The sequence below is a fragment of the Mesoplodon mirus genome (genome assembly GCF_964341445.2).
Source record: "Mesoplodon mirus genome assembly, chromosome: 11".
NCBI lineage: Eukaryota > Metazoa > Chordata > Mammalia > Artiodactyla > Ziphiidae > Mesoplodon > Mesoplodon mirus.
The window spans coordinates 89,909,991-89,928,869 of NC_138987.1; the positions used below are offsets into that span (position 1 = coordinate 89,909,991).

Here is an 18,879-nt window from a genome sequence, read left to right on the forward strand (position 1 = left end):
ACTTAAGAGATCTGCCTATGTGCAGAACAAACCCACTGAAGGGGTTCTTATTAATCTGCCGTTTGTGACTTTCGTTATTTTTCAGGTTAGTTCTGCATTTTGTTGCCTTTTAGAGGGAGAAGAAAGCAAACTCCATGCTATTTTATTATGATCCTTTAAGAAAGGGAAGGGATAAACATAAGTTCTCAATGTTGTACCATTATTCTTTATAAAGAGAAGCATAATTTAGCCTGAATATTCACGGGGTGGGAGCGGTGCATTGATTCTTTTTAAAACTAGAACTAGATTAAAACTGATGGTGCTGGGAAGAAAAAAAGTTTTGTGGAGTTCAACAATTGAGTCTTTCTTGGCCCTTAAAACATTTCAGCCAGTGTCATTCAAATCTGGACTATTTTTAAGCTTGACCTTTGACAGGGCTTTTAAAAATCTGGTGGCAATGCTATGATAGTTGCCAAAAAGAGGATGACTTTGAAGTTTGAAAACTTAGAAAAATAATATGATATTTTAAAGCTGCCAGTGGCCTTTACAGATGCAAAGTAAAGTTAAGAGAAGAGGAGCTTGGGGGATAAGGGGACCTTTCTGAAGGATAAAAAGGAAAAAGAAATCTCTCAAGGCCTCTAAAACAAGCCTATGAAGACTGGAGCAGGAATGGTGGAGACACTCAACGACTCTTTGACCAAGTTAGGCTTAAAAACATGTTGCTAGGTGCCCTTGGGTTGTTTTCCATTCTAGTCTGTGAATTTTAAATAGTGAGGAATTCAAGTAATTGCAGGAAGTGTTCAGCGGGGATGGGAGGGATGTTCAGTATCAGTTAATGGGGCACAAGTTCACAGTTTGGTTCTTGGGCCAGAGGAGGAAGGGGAGTGTGGCATCTCTGGACCCAGCTTGTGTAGCAGACCTGCCCTGCGGAGCAGCGACTTCGGAGAGTTCACTAACAGAAGTCAGAGAACCGGGCGACGGCAGCCACCCCCAGACATTTCTTAAAGGGGAGGGTTGTGTGCTTTTCCAGTGTATTCTGGTAGCAGTTTGACTCCCTTGCTTTTATTTTAATTTCCATAATTGGCAGCTTCAGAACTGGCACTGGAAGACAGTTTGCTTTCAACGTGGCCACCTATTCCAAAATGCCCCTGTTATTTTAGGAACCCTACCGTTTTCCTCCGGAGCTCTTTCGCAGGACTTCTTCTTTTGGAAGGGTCCAGGAGGTAGGGAGGGTCCTTCCCGGAGTCGACTCCCGCCGAGGTCACTTTTTTGTGCGGAGGGGGGATTGGGGGTCATCCCCAGCGTTTGCGAGTAGCATATGCGTGGGGTTGTGCTGACTGCACTCGCAGGCTTGTACATTTTCACCCTGGGAAATTAGCAACAAAGCCCTATCTGTCTTGCGGCTGCTTTGCACTTTCCGAGGGCGGCTGTACTTGACTGAGCTGCAGAACAGGCACACGAGAGCGAGCAAGCGAGCGAACGAGGGAGGGAGGGAGGGAGGGAGAGAAGGAAAGGAGAGAAGAGGGGAGGGGTGGGGGGCGAGAGGTAAATAGTCTTAAATCGGAAGGGAGCTGCTTCTCTGTGGTCTTGACAAGCGCTGCCTGGGCTCCGCCGGCTCAGTAATAACGGAGTGACCTTTTCTTTGGCTGTATTCTGTCTGGCTGGGAAGGGATTGCATTTTGCAGCTGAGAGCCGGGGCTTCCTTCAGCTCGGCTCCTGGCGTGTTCCTGGGGTAAGTTGTCTTGAGCCAGGACGGAGAGAGACAGCCTCGGACTGCAGTTGCCTAAAAGGAGGACACCTGTGGCTCAGATGCGGTCGACACCATTACTTGGCGGATCCTTGAGGACCTCATTATTTTAAACTTAAAAAAAAAAAAATAGAGATTCCCTCCCCCTCTTTTTTTTTCTTTTTTCAAGCAATGCTTCTTTTTGACCTTTCCCAAGGAGAAGCGCTACAAAGCAGCCACTGTGCTTTCTGAACGGCCTCCCCCTGTATCGCTTAATTGAGAAGGTAAGTGCAGCAACTGGGTGTACACGCGGTGGCTTATTTGTGGTGTGTGTGTGTCTGCGGGTGCGCGCGTGCGTGTACGGATGTCGGGATTTTTTTCTTCTTCAGCCTCTCCTAATGAGGCATAAACTGGAGCTGCAGCCCAGCTCCGCACTGCAACTTTCACTCGGGCTGCAGCTCTGCTGAGACCGTTTTGTTTAAGTCATGTGAGGCTTCATTATTTTTATGATGAGACGTGAAATAGATGCGGGCGGATGTTGATGGAAGGAGGGAGAGCAGAGCGGCTGCGGCGCGGAACGTCTCAAGTACGACTCGAGTGGATAATAGTCAAAGTTCACGAGGAACTGCAGTATTTCCACAGCCCCGACTCCCGGGGAGACAGGGGCTTGAGAGAGTTTGGGAGGAGATGTTCGATCTGGCCCGGCCCGTAGGAAGGGAATTCAGTCTTAGGTGGGTTCCCGACCCTCCTCCCCTTACTGGCTGGAATTCATCACCCCCCCTCCCCCAGGAGTTGAAGTGACCATTTTGGGGTTCTGGTGGCCACTTCTGCCTCTGCCCACTCTGCCATAATAACGAAATACCGTTCCTACGAGATGGAAAAGTGACTGTCTACGGGGGGAGGGGGCGGTCGGGAGAAGTGGCGAGAAGAGAGAGGTTCCGTGGAGGTGCCTGTGTCCTAATAGGCTGAGATTCAAACTGCTGCGGCACATTTTTATGGGGGCTACCCAGATTGCTGTTATGAAATACAAGTCAGATTTATGATCTTTTTCATATTGAACATGATATGCTATGCTAACGCTGCATGTGACAGTTTAATCAAATCCATTTGTTACCACGACGCTAAAAGGGGCCGCTGGGATTTTAGGATTACGAGCAGAGTTAGGGAAGCATGTGGCTTTGTCATTCGCCATCATTTTGCACACCGCCACACGGCGAGGGGCTCCGTGTGTGCGCCGGGTCTCGTCTGGCCGCCCTCTTCCCTTCCTCCTCCAACCCCCACCCCCCGCCGCCGCTCCGACCCGCTCCCAAAGTGGCTTCACAATAGTCCGTCCTCCGAGGTGTAGGCTGCGCACCAGGTCCGCACTTGAGCTAAAACCGAGAGACCCCCTTCCACTTCTACCTTTGGGCTGGGCGCTCAATGCGAAGCCGCTGCAACTCAGGCACGCCTAAATCAACTCATGCAGAAAAAGGAGAAAAGTTTTGGTAAGGTTACAATCTATCATAGATGCACTTTGCCGGCGCTCGGCACTCTCGGCTACTCCAAAGCCTTCCTGCTCTTCCGCTGCTTTTGTGTCTTTCGAAAAGATCCGAAATATTATTGTTGTAACTGCTTTGAAAGACTGCTGCTTAAACCAATTAATCTTGCTAGGTGCAACAAAAACTGCTACATTCTTTGCAAATCATCCCTGTGTGGCTGCAAAGACACAACCACAAAAGGCTGGAGCGTAAACTCCTCAAGGGATTCTTTGTTAGAGTGTATGTATGTTTCTTATTTTTTTTTTTATTTTGCATGTGAGCTGCATCAAAATTGAACTCAGTCTTGCAAATCTCTTGTTGGCCTTTGCCAAGCACTAGCACTTTGCTGCCATGGTAACTGTAATTAAACTGATAAGAGTGGAAAAATGTCAGTATCTCTGAGCCTTGCAGCTGCATTGGAGAAAAAGGGAATCAAATTGGTTCCCAGCTCCATTGCTCAGAAAGGGGAGGGGGTGTGGAAGGATGGGGAGGGGGGTTGGGAGTTGAAGGGGGCAGAACAGAGTTAAGCAGCTCCAGCGCCTGAGATCTGGGGACATCTATTTGCATTGTTGTCCCTTAGGGGGCTGCAGCCTGTAGGGATGCTCTGGGCCAGTGAACAGAGAGAAACAAGCTTTTAGGCCCAATCCAGTTCTCCAGTCCGGGCTGGGGGCTGGGGAGAGGATGAAGATGGGCAGGAGGAGAGAAAATCTTTTGTTTGGTACCTCTTGGCAATCGAATGGCCGGTGTTGGCCAAATTCTTTTAATCTGTGTCACTGCTCCCAGCTGCAGAACCTGCATTCCCATTTTCGCATCTTCCTGAGGCACCTCATCTCTGCCAGCCCCCTTTATGTATTCCCTCTTCCTTTTCCTTCTCCCAAATTGTCCTCTGTGAATCTTCCGAAGGGGACAAAATGTTTTCCATTCACTACGTGTAGTTAGTCCAAAAATATAAAAGACTGGGTCTAAGTGCTGCAAACCTTTTATTATGATTATTTTTTTTAAGCCCCTGTGTGTTGTGGAGTTGTGGTTACTTTGTTGTGTTAACTACTGAAGCTGAGACTGCGCGGATGAATGGCACAGAACAAGGGAACATAATGGAGGCAATCAACCGTTAGGCCGCCTCACAATGCAATCCAGGCAATTAAAAGCTCACCAGAGTTTAAATGAAATGGTTCTACTTATTTCTGCACACCACACTGCACAGGCTATTATTTATGTCTTTTTTTAATTATGATTTCCCTTAAACTGTCAAATAACTCAGAATGGCAGGGTCTCAGAGGCAATAAGAATTTCCCTCGGAACAATTTACATGCCAATCTAAAACTAGTTATGAGTCCTGATGTGCTATAAGCAACTTGTGAAATGTTTCTCAGCTCCGAACACATAACTCTACCCAGACGCGTTCTGCCGGATGCTGAAGAGAGGCTGCCGATTGCTTTATGCCTGTTTAGGTACATGGCAACGTGGTGACTACAAACTAGTTCTTTTTTCTACAACTCTTAACTTGCAGAGTATCGAAAACATTTCCTTTTCAAGAGCAATGGGATGATGTTTTCTGCAGGAAGGTACCAGGATGGAGCAGAAAATATCAAACTCCTTCTACGCCCAAGGCCAAACAGAATATAAGAGTTTCAAATATTAATTGGCCTCTGAGTGCTACGTTAAAATGTCAGCACAACAAAAACATTTTGTGAAGACAAGCAGGGTAGAGTTGTCCCAAATGTTGGTACCCTCTGTCTTGGTTGCAAAGCATTGTGAATAAAGATAGGTGACCTTCCACGCTTGATGATGGTAACAAAACTCAGAGAAACAGAGCTTAGCTACAACTAAGAAGGATTTGGACAAAAAATTTTCAGCTTGGTGATATAAAAAAATAATAGCCTTATAAATTAGATAACTAAAATAGTCACTGTTAATACATCTCTAGATGTTTTCAGTCATGAAATCCGGAATGTCATTTAGTAAATCACAGTCTCTCCCTCCCCCAGGTAGATGGTTAAGAGGCACCTGGGTATGTTCTGTACTGTAATTAATGGGATTCATTCCTTGTGGAACCTTGCGAGAAGATGGTAACTAGTTCTGATCAAAGACACTTCATTTGTTAGAAGTTCTAGAGAATGAGATTTAGCAGAGCTATCAAGGGTTATGGTTAATCTACACTAGACCCTGAGCTCCTTCAAAGAAAAGGAACAGAGGGCCGGCTATAGGAATACCACCTGCTGTTCTGTACAAATCCAGCTGCTAGTCTGCAGCTCCGAGGACCACAGCTCTGCATCCCTTGCAGAAAGAGTAGCTACCTTGATGCCTCACTGCCGGTCCCTGCTCCATCACTCTATCAGAGAAGTTATTTTCTAATGGAAGTTCAACATCATAACACTATTATGTGAAATTCATGTATCATTTGTAGCTAGAAAAGTTATTCTGCTATGAGGGTACGGTGCCTTGATGTCTCTTAACAGTGTGATTAAAAAAGAAAAAGATTGTAAAGATAATGAAGGTTCGGGCTTCATCATCAGGCATCAGAGGAAACTGAAGAAGGTTTAGCTGTTTTGGAGCAGGAAACACACTGAAAATGCTCCAGATTAGAGCTTGGCATTTCTTACTTGAGACTGTTTCAAGTGCAGGCGTTTGGTGTCTTGTGTCGTTCTATGTTCAAGTTTAAAACTTTATGCCTTAGAGAGGAGGCATAATTTAGCAGCAGGATCTCTGGACTGTAAGAAGGCCACGAAGTCTAGTGCTTAACTGTCACTCAGCTTTGAGCGAGTCCCTTAACCTCTCTTAGGCCTCTGTATCATAATTTGTAAAATGAAGGAATTTGGAATCGAAGTCTACAGTACTTTATAGTGCTTGAAATGAGTTATTGGATAAATATGAAGCTCTGAATAGTTGGTCCAGCTTTTTTAAAAGCTGGGTATTTGACATTTAGGAGAGAAGAAACTCAAAGGCAAATACCCTTTCATTGAAAAAATTTCAGTCAGGCTGTAACACCCATAGAACTCAGCTAGACTCCTTATTTATGATGGAGATATGTCTCTAAAATATATAAATGTCCCTATGTCTAGTCTAGTATGTATGTAATATATGTATATAATATATATTTGCATATGGATGTTTGGGTCACCTTATATATATTTAGACTTTGTCTTCTATTGTTTTTTCTTTCCTCTATAAAATAAATAAGTGCATGTTTATGATAATAAATTACATAATCCTATAGTTTAATTTTATATAAAAGCATGTAGTATACAGTTAGGTAATCTGCCATTAGTAGAAGCACGGACTGATGCTTGTGAGTGTAAGTACATTTTTAAAAATTTTCAACATAATGAATACTTTGAAATATCAAGGGCACAGGGGGGAAGTCTTTGGAGGCAAACAAGTATTATAGCATTGGTGAGCTTTTCGGGAGACTGTACTCTGCTTAAGTATAAACATCTCTACTGCTAAGTGAGGTTAGTGCATCCCATAAGGGTGCACTTTCCTTCTGCCATCAAGCCCGTGTTAAGTGAACATTTTAACCAATAAAGGAAAACTCCTTTTTGACTTCTATAGCCTGTGCACAGACTACTTTGTTAAACAGCTTTCTTTGAGATTGTTAGCCATTTACTCATATTTTCTCCCAAAAGGAACTTCTTTCTGTAGAAAATGGGGACACTATAAAATTATTTAATATTACTTAACTTCTTCGTGTATATAATATCAACTTACCAGGTGCAACATGATTTCTTTGTTTTACCACTTTATAGGTGTGACTTCGTAAATAGTTTAACAAGGACTTAACAAAGTTTGAGACTCTTTTGTTTCCAAATTTAGTTCGATATCTTATGGGCCTCAAAAAGAACGTGTAAGGGCTTCCCTGGTGGCGCAGTGTCTGAGTCCGCCTGCCGATGCAGGGGACACGGGTTCGTGCCCCGGTCTGGGAAGATCCCACATGCCGCGGAGCGGCTGGGCCCGTGAGCCATGGCCACTGAGCCTGCGCGTCCGGAGCCTGTGCTCTGCAACGGGAGAGGCCACAACAGTGAGAGGCCCTCGTACCGCAAAAAAAAAAAAAAAAGAAAAAGAAAAAAAAAAAAAAAGAACGCCTAACACCCTTTGAAAAATGCAATCTGAAATATTTAACTTGGTGGAGGGCTTTGGACATCTTCTGATTCTTTCCTGGAGTCCCAGCTCTCTTTTTTGTTCTTGTCTCCCTTTAGGTATACAAATGCTCTCAGTCCAGCCAGACACCAAGCCGAAAGGTTGTGCTGGCTGCAACCGAAAGATCAAGGACCGGTATCTTCTAAAGGCACTGGACAAATACTGGCATGAGGACTGCCTGAAGTGTGCCTGCTGTGACTGTCGTTTGGGAGAGGTGGGCTCCACCCTGTACACTAAAGCTAACCTTATCCTTTGTCGCAGAGACTATCTGAGGTAGGAATTAGCCTTGCACACCAGTGATGACTGGATTCCTTTTAAAATACCTTTGTAAGTGTCTTTGTGGGTTTCATTTCCTTCCTACTAGCCTCTATTCCTGAAAGATGTCCACCTAGCAGCCTTCAAAATGATGCCAGGTGCCTGTTCCACAAATGATCGCTTCAGCAATGGCCAGGAAAACACAATATCTCAAAGTGTTCCCATTTATTTGCCTTACCTGATGCTCCTACCTGGGGATAGGTTATTCCACTCCCTGTACGGAAACTGCCAGTTCACATCAAGGATGTATTTGGTAGAAATCAGCATGCAAGATGTTTTATTCGCACAAAAGTGACAAGGTCAGGCTGAGTATAGCACAAAGTAATTCAGTGATCTTTCTGTTTCAGATTTGTCAGAGAAAGTCAATTTGAAACTCTTAACTGGCATTTATTAGTAAGGTGTTTATCGTACAGTGTTGAAAACTTTCCCCAAGTGTGAATACACCTCCCTCCACCCACCATGGCATTCCAGGTGATCTTCGCAAAGATAGCAGTGAAAGTCGAACAGCCTAAGTCTTGCCAGTAGCTTTATGGAAAATAACAAAGTAAAGACCTCCATCATTATGGGGAAATGATAGCCACTCTCCAAACTGTAAACATCTGAACTGTTTCAGGACAACGCAGATGTTCTTGCTTCTGAAGCCATGAAGCAGACTAAACTTGTACCCTAGCGTTTAGTACTCAACACGTGGACTGGTATTTAAGAAAAATTATTTTGCTTTTCAGGGAATTTTGTGACTTCATTCAGCTGCAAATTACTGATATTAACAAAGTAGGATCTATCAAATTAGATAAATGATATATGGCATCATTTGGGTTTTCATATTTGATACGATTAATCATTTTTCTAGTCTGACATTAAGTGATTCATTTTGAATTTTTTTTCCCTTATGACACAAAATTTATCAATCAGCAGTAACTCCTTGGTCATTTCAGGAGGTGTTTTCTAAGGAATTTGGTGCTGCTTCGTATATAATTCAGTTACTTTTAGTCCAATTCAATGTTTATATATAAGAACATATTGTTTGGTGAATGGTCGTGACAAGAGGGTGAGTCCAGTACTGTTTATCAGATTCTACTCTCTCCCCTCTTAGGACCCCTTCATCTGACGGCCCCCTGACTAATTATAACCACTTGCTACTACTTCTCTGTGTTCCAGGGGCACAAAATACATGTAAGATGCCAGTAATGGGAATGGGAAGTGACTATAGGCAGGGAGTTCCCTAACTAACACAACTAATCAGAATTAAGCTATTCCGTGAATTCTTTCAGGCTCTACGGTCTTGGAACTTTCCTCTTGCAAATAAAAATTTCTCCTCTGCTCATTGTGAATTAGAGCCTGATTTCTACATAGAGTCTTTGTATTTGCTTTTAGTGACTTGACTTTGCTTCCTACTTTTGCTTTATCTTCCTAACCAATAAGCCGTGGGCTTTTGGACTCTGTCTTTGACTTTTGTTTACATTTGCAGTATCTCCAGTGGATTCATGTAACAACAGTTCCAAAACAAGGAGTTTATATAGTCTGGGCAAGATTAAAGTGTTCTAATAAGCAATAAAGACAAAAATTAAGTCAAATTTAAAGAGAGTCTCTTGAAATCTCTGGATATTTTTAAATCAGAAATGTAAATTTGCCAATGAAATACATGTGTCGTGAGTGAAACTGTTTTGCAGTTGTCTACATAGTAGAGAGCAGAGAAAGTCAACTTGTGTTGTTTTAATCTTCCTTATGGTAATAAAAATAAGTTGTTCAACTGGTGTTTGATAGTCTTAAGTGCATTGTTGAAGGGAATTTATCAAAATAGTTTTCATCTCAGAAATCTTTATCTCTAAAAGAGTCTATATGTTGCTTTTTGTGATGCAACTTTTACTTGATTTCTGATAGGCTCAAACTTTTAATCTTGTTACCTTATTTTTAAAAAATCATACTCTTTCAAATTTAAACCCTGGTCCTGATTGCCAATATATTCATTTCTCAGAGTACAATTTCCTCTTAAATTGGTCATTACCACATTAATGGCCAGTTGTTATGTTAACAGCCTAAGGGTTGTTAACATTTCAAACTAAGCTGTTAACAGCAAGCTTATCCCTTATTTAAACTGAAGGTTTTGTTGTATATAACGTGACTTCCTTGGCAAGGAGTAATTCATCAACACTTAAAAATTGCAGAAGTGAAACGGGAAAATGGTATGTGTGTAAAACACCATGTTATGTGTTATAGATTATGGCGCAGATGTGGTATTTAGTTTTATGTGGAAAGTGTGTATCTCAGTGAAATTACGTCTATGTTTAAAAGCATATGTCTGATTGGCAAATTAAAATAGTCTGATTCTGTATGTCGAATAGACAAATACGTTCAGGCAGACTTTATTTACCAATTAATTTCTTTGAATGGGTATAAACAGGCATTCAAAAATGCTTATTGGATGCCTGCTGTGTGAGAGGCATGATTTTGGGTCACGGACAAAAATTAACTGAGGGAAAAAAGGAGGTGCACCTCAAACTGTTACTTTCTAATTGTTTATTAATTACACAAAATCTGCAGTATGATCAGTGAACAAGTAATATTCTGTGGCTATTTTCCCGAGCTTTGAAAATAATTTTTCTCATTTCCCTCTTAGTTCAGTACATTTCCTTCTTGTGTTTTGCACAGCCAATGCTTAACCATTTAAATCCTATTAAAAAGTAGCTTAGTTTGGTTTTCGGGTCTTTGGATACTATGTAATATCTTTGAGGCACAAACGAGCCATAAATAATTTACAGGTTTGTGTTTCTCTGTCTAAATTACTAGGCATCTAAGTAAGAATATGGAAAATGATAAAAAGATTGCTTACCTGTACCAGTAAATTATGGGTTATAGATATTATCCTGGGCCAGATAATTTTTCATATCTAGAGAAGTGAAATATTTTTTTGCCAACTGTATTTAGCTTCCTAGTTATCTTCTCCTTCCAAAAGCAAACACAAAAAAACACTTTTATTGCTGAACAGTGAATCTTGAAGTTCTAACATTTTATTTTGCTTTATTCTGAATAGTGATACTGGTGACATGTTTTTACAAGTTCTTTGAATGATGAATACAAGAATTTAAATCATAAGATATTTTCTTTAGGGCATTAGAAGCTATTACTTCAGTAAATTTGATTTTTCTCAGATTTTTTTTTTCTCCTTCGAGGCACAATTAGCTATATTTATGAAAAGAAAAGATTTTTACAGTTTGTTACTGAGTTTCAAATCTTAACAGTTCCCTTTCCATAACAGGGCTGATATAATATCTTTTACTTTTCTGGAGAATATAAGATACACCTGTCTGATGAGAGGGAATTTGCCAGTTTTTAAGATTGCTCTTCATCTTTGGAAATTCATTCGAAAAAGGAACAGAAAGATTGATTTTTTAAAACTTCCTCTATTAAACACGCTTTCTGACTAAAACTATGAAGTTGGTCTGCCCACTAATATTATGCCAAGACCTAGAAATGAATCTATTAAAAATGTATCCAACACATTTATATATTTTTTGTTTTTAAAAGTTGTTTATGACAAAGTAGATATGGAAGCATCTTTGTGCCTTGAACCAGAGAATGCATAAAGTAGATTAGCAATTACTGTGTAAAACTAGTCAAGGTTTAGTAATGATGTTTACAGGACTATGTAGCTACTGCTAAACTATCTGGCATTCTGATTTGAGTTTGGAAAATATGAATAAAATAGCTATTAATGTATCATCAGTTTTAGAATTAAGATTTTATGTCAAGTGTTACAAAGTCAGAACTAGGAGATACAGCAAAATACTTTACTTCTCAATTTGGAGACAGTGTAGAATATCAGAACTTACCAGTTAAGCTGTTGGACCATTTTGGTCAGTTTTTAACTTAAGCCTGCATTTTCTTACTTGTAGTATATTTTAAGCAGTAAGTCGATGAAGGCTGTATTTTGTATCTCTATGAATGGTGTTTTACCAGAGAATGTACTCAAAGCTGTTTGCTGTGATACTTGCCATGGAAGCTGCATACAGCTCTTCTATATGAGAAACAGAAAACGTCTTATATAAAATTTAATGCAATTTGCTATTTTTATACGTGAGGATGATTTGTTTAAAATGAAAGTACTGGGAAAGAACGATGCTTCATGCTCCACCACAGTTGCCAATTAACAAAAAGGATTTGAAGCGTCTACGCTGATTGCAAATTTTATGTGCTTTAATATAATAATATGATTTTACAATAGAAAATTAAAATTAAATGCTACATAGAGCATTAACCTGGCTATAACTTTATTTCACACTGATCAAAATTGGTACTTATAAATTTTTATATAAGGTTAACCTTATATTAGTACATAATTATGACCTTAAAAGTATAGATAAATACATTATTAATGTTATTTTATCTGACAGTTAATTGCACAGATTCTTTCTTAATGCTGACTGACGTGTTCATTCTGTTTTTCCTGCTTTGTCATCTTTTTAACATTAGGCGATTGAAAATATCTCCCCTGGAAAGCAGTACATTATTATTTGAAATATAACTTTTTATTGTTTTAAATTCCAAAAAATTAATCTTTTATATGGAATGAAACTCCTCCCAAATAAACTTTCTTTTTCCTAAGAGCTTCATTTGAGCTTTCTTAACACTTTATAATTGTCAACTTTTATCATATTTAAATGTCTAAGCTCCTCTTAGTATTATGAAATATTTTGGCATCTGAGTGTATTAGACTCTAGGGTCTCTGAAAAATACTGCTATATTCCCTGTAAATTATCTTACCTTATTTATAGCTTTATAAAATATTGTAATTTTAAGTCCATTTTTCTGTTTATCATAGGAAAGCATTATTGCATTCTATTTCAAATATTTTAGACCAAATATCATTCATGGACCGGTACAAATCGGGAGTGATAATGTTGTTTTGTACAATACTTTGGGAGAGTGCCCCTTGCTTTAGGAAAAAAGTGTCAATCCACCCTAGACTTCCTGAGCAGCAACCTCTCTGCAACAATCTCTGTTAAAAATATCTATCTATCCATATATAGAGAATTTCTTATTTGTAAATTTATCTACAATATCTGTCCCTAATTCTGTAATACACCCACTTTCAGTGAGTGAGTATTTAACTAATTATTTTAGTTTTGTGCCTTTTTGTTTTGGTTTACTTTATAGACTTGAGATATTGTCACTGGAAATAACCCCCACCAGAATATTAGAAATACAAAAAATACTTCACACTTGTTTCTATCTCTTTACTGTTTTTTATCTTTCCATAAAGCACGGAATACTTCAGTCAGGATAGTTTTTACGCATAAGATGGATAAGTTAGACATACCTGACTTAGCAGAAAAACATTCTGTTCCTACAAGTATATTTAGGATTAAATGCATCCGGAAGAACTACATTTGAGAATTGCCAAAGCTGCTTATTTTGCACTTTACAAATACATAGAACTCTGGGAAAGAATCTCTATTTTTGGTTGCTCTTAGAGTATATCAAAGTAAGCCAGCACTTCATTTATAAACTCACCATTAACTTCCATTAAGTGACTAATAATAAATTTTAATGCTGTTTTGACTGCATAAACATAATTTATTAAGGAATCTCATTTTTTAAAATATGCTGAAAGTAGTAATTTTGTAAATGGTTTTGATGAATATATGCATTGTAGAAATGTGTTATGTAGTTCAGTTTTCTGCCTCACATAAAAATTATATAGGCTTAAAGAAGAATTGCACCAGTCTAAGTGACCACTATATTTTTTCTCATTACACTGTGTGTCATTGAAATATTATTTTGGTACTTAGTTTGAAAACATTTCCCAGTTCCCATGAGACTGTCTTCTATCCTTCAAAATTATACACTGTAACCTCATCCCATCTTCCTAACAGAAACTAGCTACCATTTCTCACTTTCATCAATAATTGTTAAAATATATGAATTGTAAATATATGACAAGATCTTGAAAACAAGGAAAGTAAAAATAAAAATAGCAATATTCTATCAATCGACCAGATAGCTTTTTAAAACAGCATTTACATTAGCCATGTTTCTTTAAAAAGGCATTTTCCTTTTCTTTTTTAATTTTTTAATCGGTTTACATAAGCAATGACTCCTACTGATTCATGGCATTTCCCTTTGTAAGCATCTAAAGAGATGTAGGTGTATGTATGAATGCTGCACATACAGATATTAGAAGCTATACAACCTTAGAATGAGCATTGACTTTTGTCATAATTTACTTTCACCAGTTCACCATAGTTTGGCACACTTTGAAACTTGTAAAATTCAGATGTTTGATGCCAGCTAATTCCTTAGTATTGTAAACTATAGCACTGACTTATTCTTATAGAATGTTCACCATTCTAAGAGGATAGACAATTTTTATAATACTGTAGAATGCCTAAATTTATTCCCTTGTGATTTTTATCACCCAATTCTGTTTTTCTTAGCTCTGATGGAGTCTGATACTGTCTGTTCCATTTCTGTTTCTACCATCATTGCATACTTGTTTTGATGATTAACTGTATGTTCCCCTTTTTAAGGTATTTATAAGAAATTTACTTTGGAGTGGAAGTTACATTGTGGAGCCAGAAATGTGGCATTTAGTTTTGTTTCTTATCTTAAAGCAATTTCTTTTGCTTATTGAGGTTTTTTGCCCCTTATTATCCATATGAATGGATAAATTTTCCCTAAAGGAATTAAGACCTAAACATACCCTTTTATTATATTCATCAAACATATTTACTATATTACAAACACAGTTACTATAAATCCCACATCAGTCACTTAAGCATTCACCTGTGCCAGTTCTGCTTTCTGCTCTATACTATCAAAACTTCTTGATAGACCTTTTTCTTCTCAAAAAGATTTTTTTAGTTATGTAAAGATTCCAAATGTTTTGCTGAATTCTTTTACTCCATACTCTTGGTTTTTTATGATGCAAAATTGTCTAGCTGTGGACTTTACTGGTTTAAAACAAAATCACACTTGAGATAAATAATCATCTCGTAATAGTTAGATCTCTGATTTGAAGTTGGAAAATTAACATTAAACTGCATGTATTAAGTTAGACTCTAACCAGCGTGTGTTGTTATGATTCAACATAATATTAAAAACTCTCCAACTGGGCTACTGGGAAAATAAAAGACTCTTAAGAATTCAAAGATTATTTGCAGAGGAGTACACCAAAGCCATTTTAAGTAAAATTGTTATTACAAATTCAGTAAAGCATTGCCTACAGTAAACCCATCCTATTAATAAAAACAGAAAATCAGTTTTAGTAAACATAAATATCAAATATGACATGGATTAGTAATGGAGTAGGGAATGTCATAAAACGTGCTGCTGATTACATATAATAGTAATCTAAATACCACCAAGAAAAAATAAATCCCCATCTCATTTATGCTGTGAGATACCAACATGCAACTTCAAGGGGAAAAAGGAAGTTTTAGACATCATTAGTTTATTCTGATTTCTGAAAACTTTTAAAACAATGTCATGTTTTTATTATAGCAATTCTAACAGAGGTGTATACCATTTTTTAACCTCTTTTTTTATTTTTAAAAGATTTTAAAATCTCTTAAGTAATGTCCTTTGATAGATTGCTCACATTTCATCAAAAAAAAAAAAGAATCAAGAGTGTTAACACTTTAAAATACTTTATGGCATTGAGTGTGATGCTAATTTTGTGTTTATCAACCACTCAATAAAAATAAATTCTGACCAACAGCTGCATATTAGACTGAATAAGATAAGTGATTAGTACCTGTGCCTTTGCTTGAGTGGAAGGGGCTGGGGGTAGATAGGTGAATGAAAAAACAATCATAACTTCTAACACTAAAAGTGAGTACTGGTTTCAATGGGCAGGTTTATTTAGTTTTGTAGGTGAGAAGTTCAGCTTTACTATACTATGAACATAATTTTAAAGCCTGTAAGAATTATAAGTGAATATCCGTTGAGGGATGTCTGTGATTTGGGAGATAGAAAGAAATAATACAATAAGTTATTGAATTGTCTTAAAACTTAGCAAGTAGTATTTTCTGTGGCCACTGATTAGGGAAAAAAATGGAAAAGGTTCTGAGCTACAAGAATCCCTTCTTTCCACAATGTGTTCTTGCTGAGTGGTTAGGACTGGGGTTTATATTTATGATTACATGCTTTGCCATCTCTTTAACAGTTTAAAAATGAAACCATTTAGTCACTTAACAAATATTTGAGTGCCAATATTTCATTTCCATAAATAATGAATGTAGAATCTTATATTTCTAATTGATTTTGTATAAATACAAAGGTATTAGTATTTTACTATATGAAGAATAAAGTAGTCTAGGAAATTTGGGAAGAACTTATGGGCAAGTTATTTCTCAAATTTTTTTATGACTGATGTACTCATCATAGGTGAATAATTAAGGAAAATATGTAAAGAGTTTTAGTGTGGTTATATCACATGGAACCAGTACGGTGAATGAGAAGAGGTCTAATCAAGAATGATTAGAAAATAATTTTAAGAAAGGGGGTTATAACTAATAAGTAAAAATTATGCTCTGTAAAAATCCTTTTGTAAGCCAGTAGTCCTATTATAAAAGATGAGTTTTAGGCTTCATAGTTTACTTTTAGATGCAGAGTAAGATAGAATTAACTCTGTAACCTTCACACTGTTTGCATCATTCACCTCTTACTGCAGATATTGGTAAGTTATCAACAGAGGTATAATTGACATCCCTGTCAGAACACTTAACATCCTTGTTCCCCATTTTTCCACTCAAAAAATATGATTCTATATACTCTAGGTCCTGTACAGAGCCCTAGGATACAGCACTGAGTAAAACACAGAAATAACTCCTTCCCATAAAGAGGTTATATTCTAGTTGGGGAAGCAGATAATCAACAAACTAAGTATTGAGTACATTAGGAGATGATAAATACTACAGGAAAAATGGAACAGTGTAAGAGGTTTGCAGAACTTGTAGTTATGGGTGAGTGTGCCTTTGTATGTGTGGCAGGGAAATAAGGCTTTGAAAAATTAAAGTGTAGACAGGGACAGCCCTGTTGAGAGGGTGACTTGAGTAAAGACCTAAAGAAAGTGAAGGAAATAGCCATGGGGATGTATAGGAAGGACATTGTGGGAACAGGGAACAGTCAGTATGAAGATCTTGCAATGGAAGCTTTTCTGATATGTTTGAGGAACATCAAGGATGCTAGTGTGGTTGGAATGAGTGAGAGAGCAAGAGGCAAGGCTTACAGGCAGCCACTATGTGGTCCTGTGGTATCCCTGCTATCACCGTTACAACCAAGAACACACCTTATACTTTTCTAAATGTCAGGGAAGGAAGTGGTAATACTTGTGTCCGAGAACCACTGTGAAGCTTACTCAGGCTGTTAGAGACTGAATTCCATTTGAGATAACAGAACTCATCTGCTAAATTGAATGGGATTATTTTCATGTATTATTTACTGGTATTTTTTTTTTGGATGTCTTTTTATTTGGCCTGAGTGATGACTCTGTGTGATTACATAATAGTTGTGAAATATGCCTCTCAAAATAGACATCAGGATTAGGTCACTTGACTGTTGCTAATTCACGAGAGATGGTATAGTTGTATGAGTTTAAATTGACACATCTACATACATCTACTATATGATGGAGTATTTATACATCATTATATTTCAATATGAAATACCAAGGAATGTTCATATTGATGAGCTAAGGCTGCCAACACAGCTCGTATGAAGGTAATACCTTGGCCAAAGATGTCATTAAACTCTGCCCTGATCACAATGTAATTGATATTTTTGAATACTTAGGTAATAAAAATTGCAAAGATAAGGATTTTTCAAAGGCTGCCAATTTCTACTCTTAAAGTAGAAACATCAGTTATTCTAGGTCTGAAAGGTGATTTTTTTTTCATTATTTTTAAAGTCAAGCCAAGTCTTATTTAATGAAATTATTTTCTTGTACAAAACATTTAAAATAACATATTCACTCTAATTATCATCCATGTTTCCAAACCCAGCATTAAGAGAAAATACATCAAAGACATATTGTTATTTCAAACAAATGAATCATATTCTTGATAAGACAGATGTTACAGAGTGTTCTGTTTATACTTATGCTTTGCACCCCTCACCTAACCCCAGCTCACTAATTTTAATTTCGCATCAAGAAGAGCTAAGCATTCATCTTAAAAACTAAAAGATTAATATGCATTCTTATTTGTGAGAGTGGGATCTGGATATACAAGCTGGCTTTACTTTTGAAATTAAAAGTTATATTTAAATCTTAAGTGCAAATCAAAGTACTTGAGCCTGTATTTAAATGTATAAAATTATAAAATGATACATCATGGGTATTGGTTAAGAAGCTTTACATTGCATCTTACAGAGAGGCACAGCATGAACGGATGAGCTTTCAAAGCGGTGGCCATCTATCCTTCATGCATAAAAAAATCTTGAACGTAATTTCCAGAAAGCTATGAGGTTGTGGCCAAATGACTTTACAAGTCTTAATTCCTGCTGTCACCCTGCACATCCTGAGTGTTGCTTTTTTTTTTCCTATTACAGTTTCTAGCAGCCCTCCTATTCTTTTTGGTAGATGGGCATGTGTTCTAACTGCCATCTTGTCTTCTTTTACATTCACACCTATATTCTAATCACTTTGTGACTCTTACCTTCCAAAATGGATCAATTTGAGCTTGATTTTAAGGAAAGATCATTTGATCTTGAGCTGATAGTCTACTAGGTGTTGAAATAATCTTGTCAGTGGTATTTATTAAACTAACTATTATCTTTAGAATAAAGATCACATGCTTGTTTGACTAAACATGTTAAATGCTTTGTCTTCTCAGTTAACTGTGGATTGCTGCAGTGACCTGAGAAAAAAAGATATATTTTGAGGAGATTAAATTTTTTTTTAATATTTTTGATTTTCCCTTGAGGATTTATCTTCTGAGTAGTAAACAGAACCTTGCATTTTCACCACAACTTGGTTTTTCATCCTACATTTCATCTTAACGCATACAGTGTACTTTAAATCATTTCACTGTGTATTTCTCATTATCTGCCACGTTGTGTGTTGCACGCCCTGTTCCCCCAACTATCATTAATGGAACATTAGTTATTATGACTGTTATAATGCATTCATCTGCTGTTTTTACCTTCTGTGACAGTACTTTATAGAAACAAAAATGTCACATCAGTTCTTGCTAATTCCCTAACCAT

General features: G+C 37.7%; 1 protein-coding gene across 6 annotated transcripts in view; it reads left to right on the forward strand.

The window, feature by feature from the left end:
* The window catches only part of LMO3 (LIM domain only 3), a 58,387-nt gene that overhangs the window by 45 nt on the left and 39,463 nt on the right, over window positions 1-18,879 (forward strand). For 2 of the 6 annotated variants that reach the window (XM_082634430.1, XM_082634428.1), the window contains exon 1: window positions 7,123-7,632. In XM_082634430.1, coding sequence (XP_082490556.1) covers window positions 7,322-7,632 — 311 coding nt within the window. In that variant the 5' untranslated portion in view covers window positions 7,123-7,321. Of the gene's footprint in view, window positions 86-1,658; window positions 1,990-2,277; window positions 2,437-3,116; window positions 3,190-7,122; window positions 7,633-18,879 lie in introns of those variants that run through there. The other 4 variants (XM_082634431.1, XM_082634432.1, XM_082634433.1 and 1 more) reach the window with 4 other exon arrangements.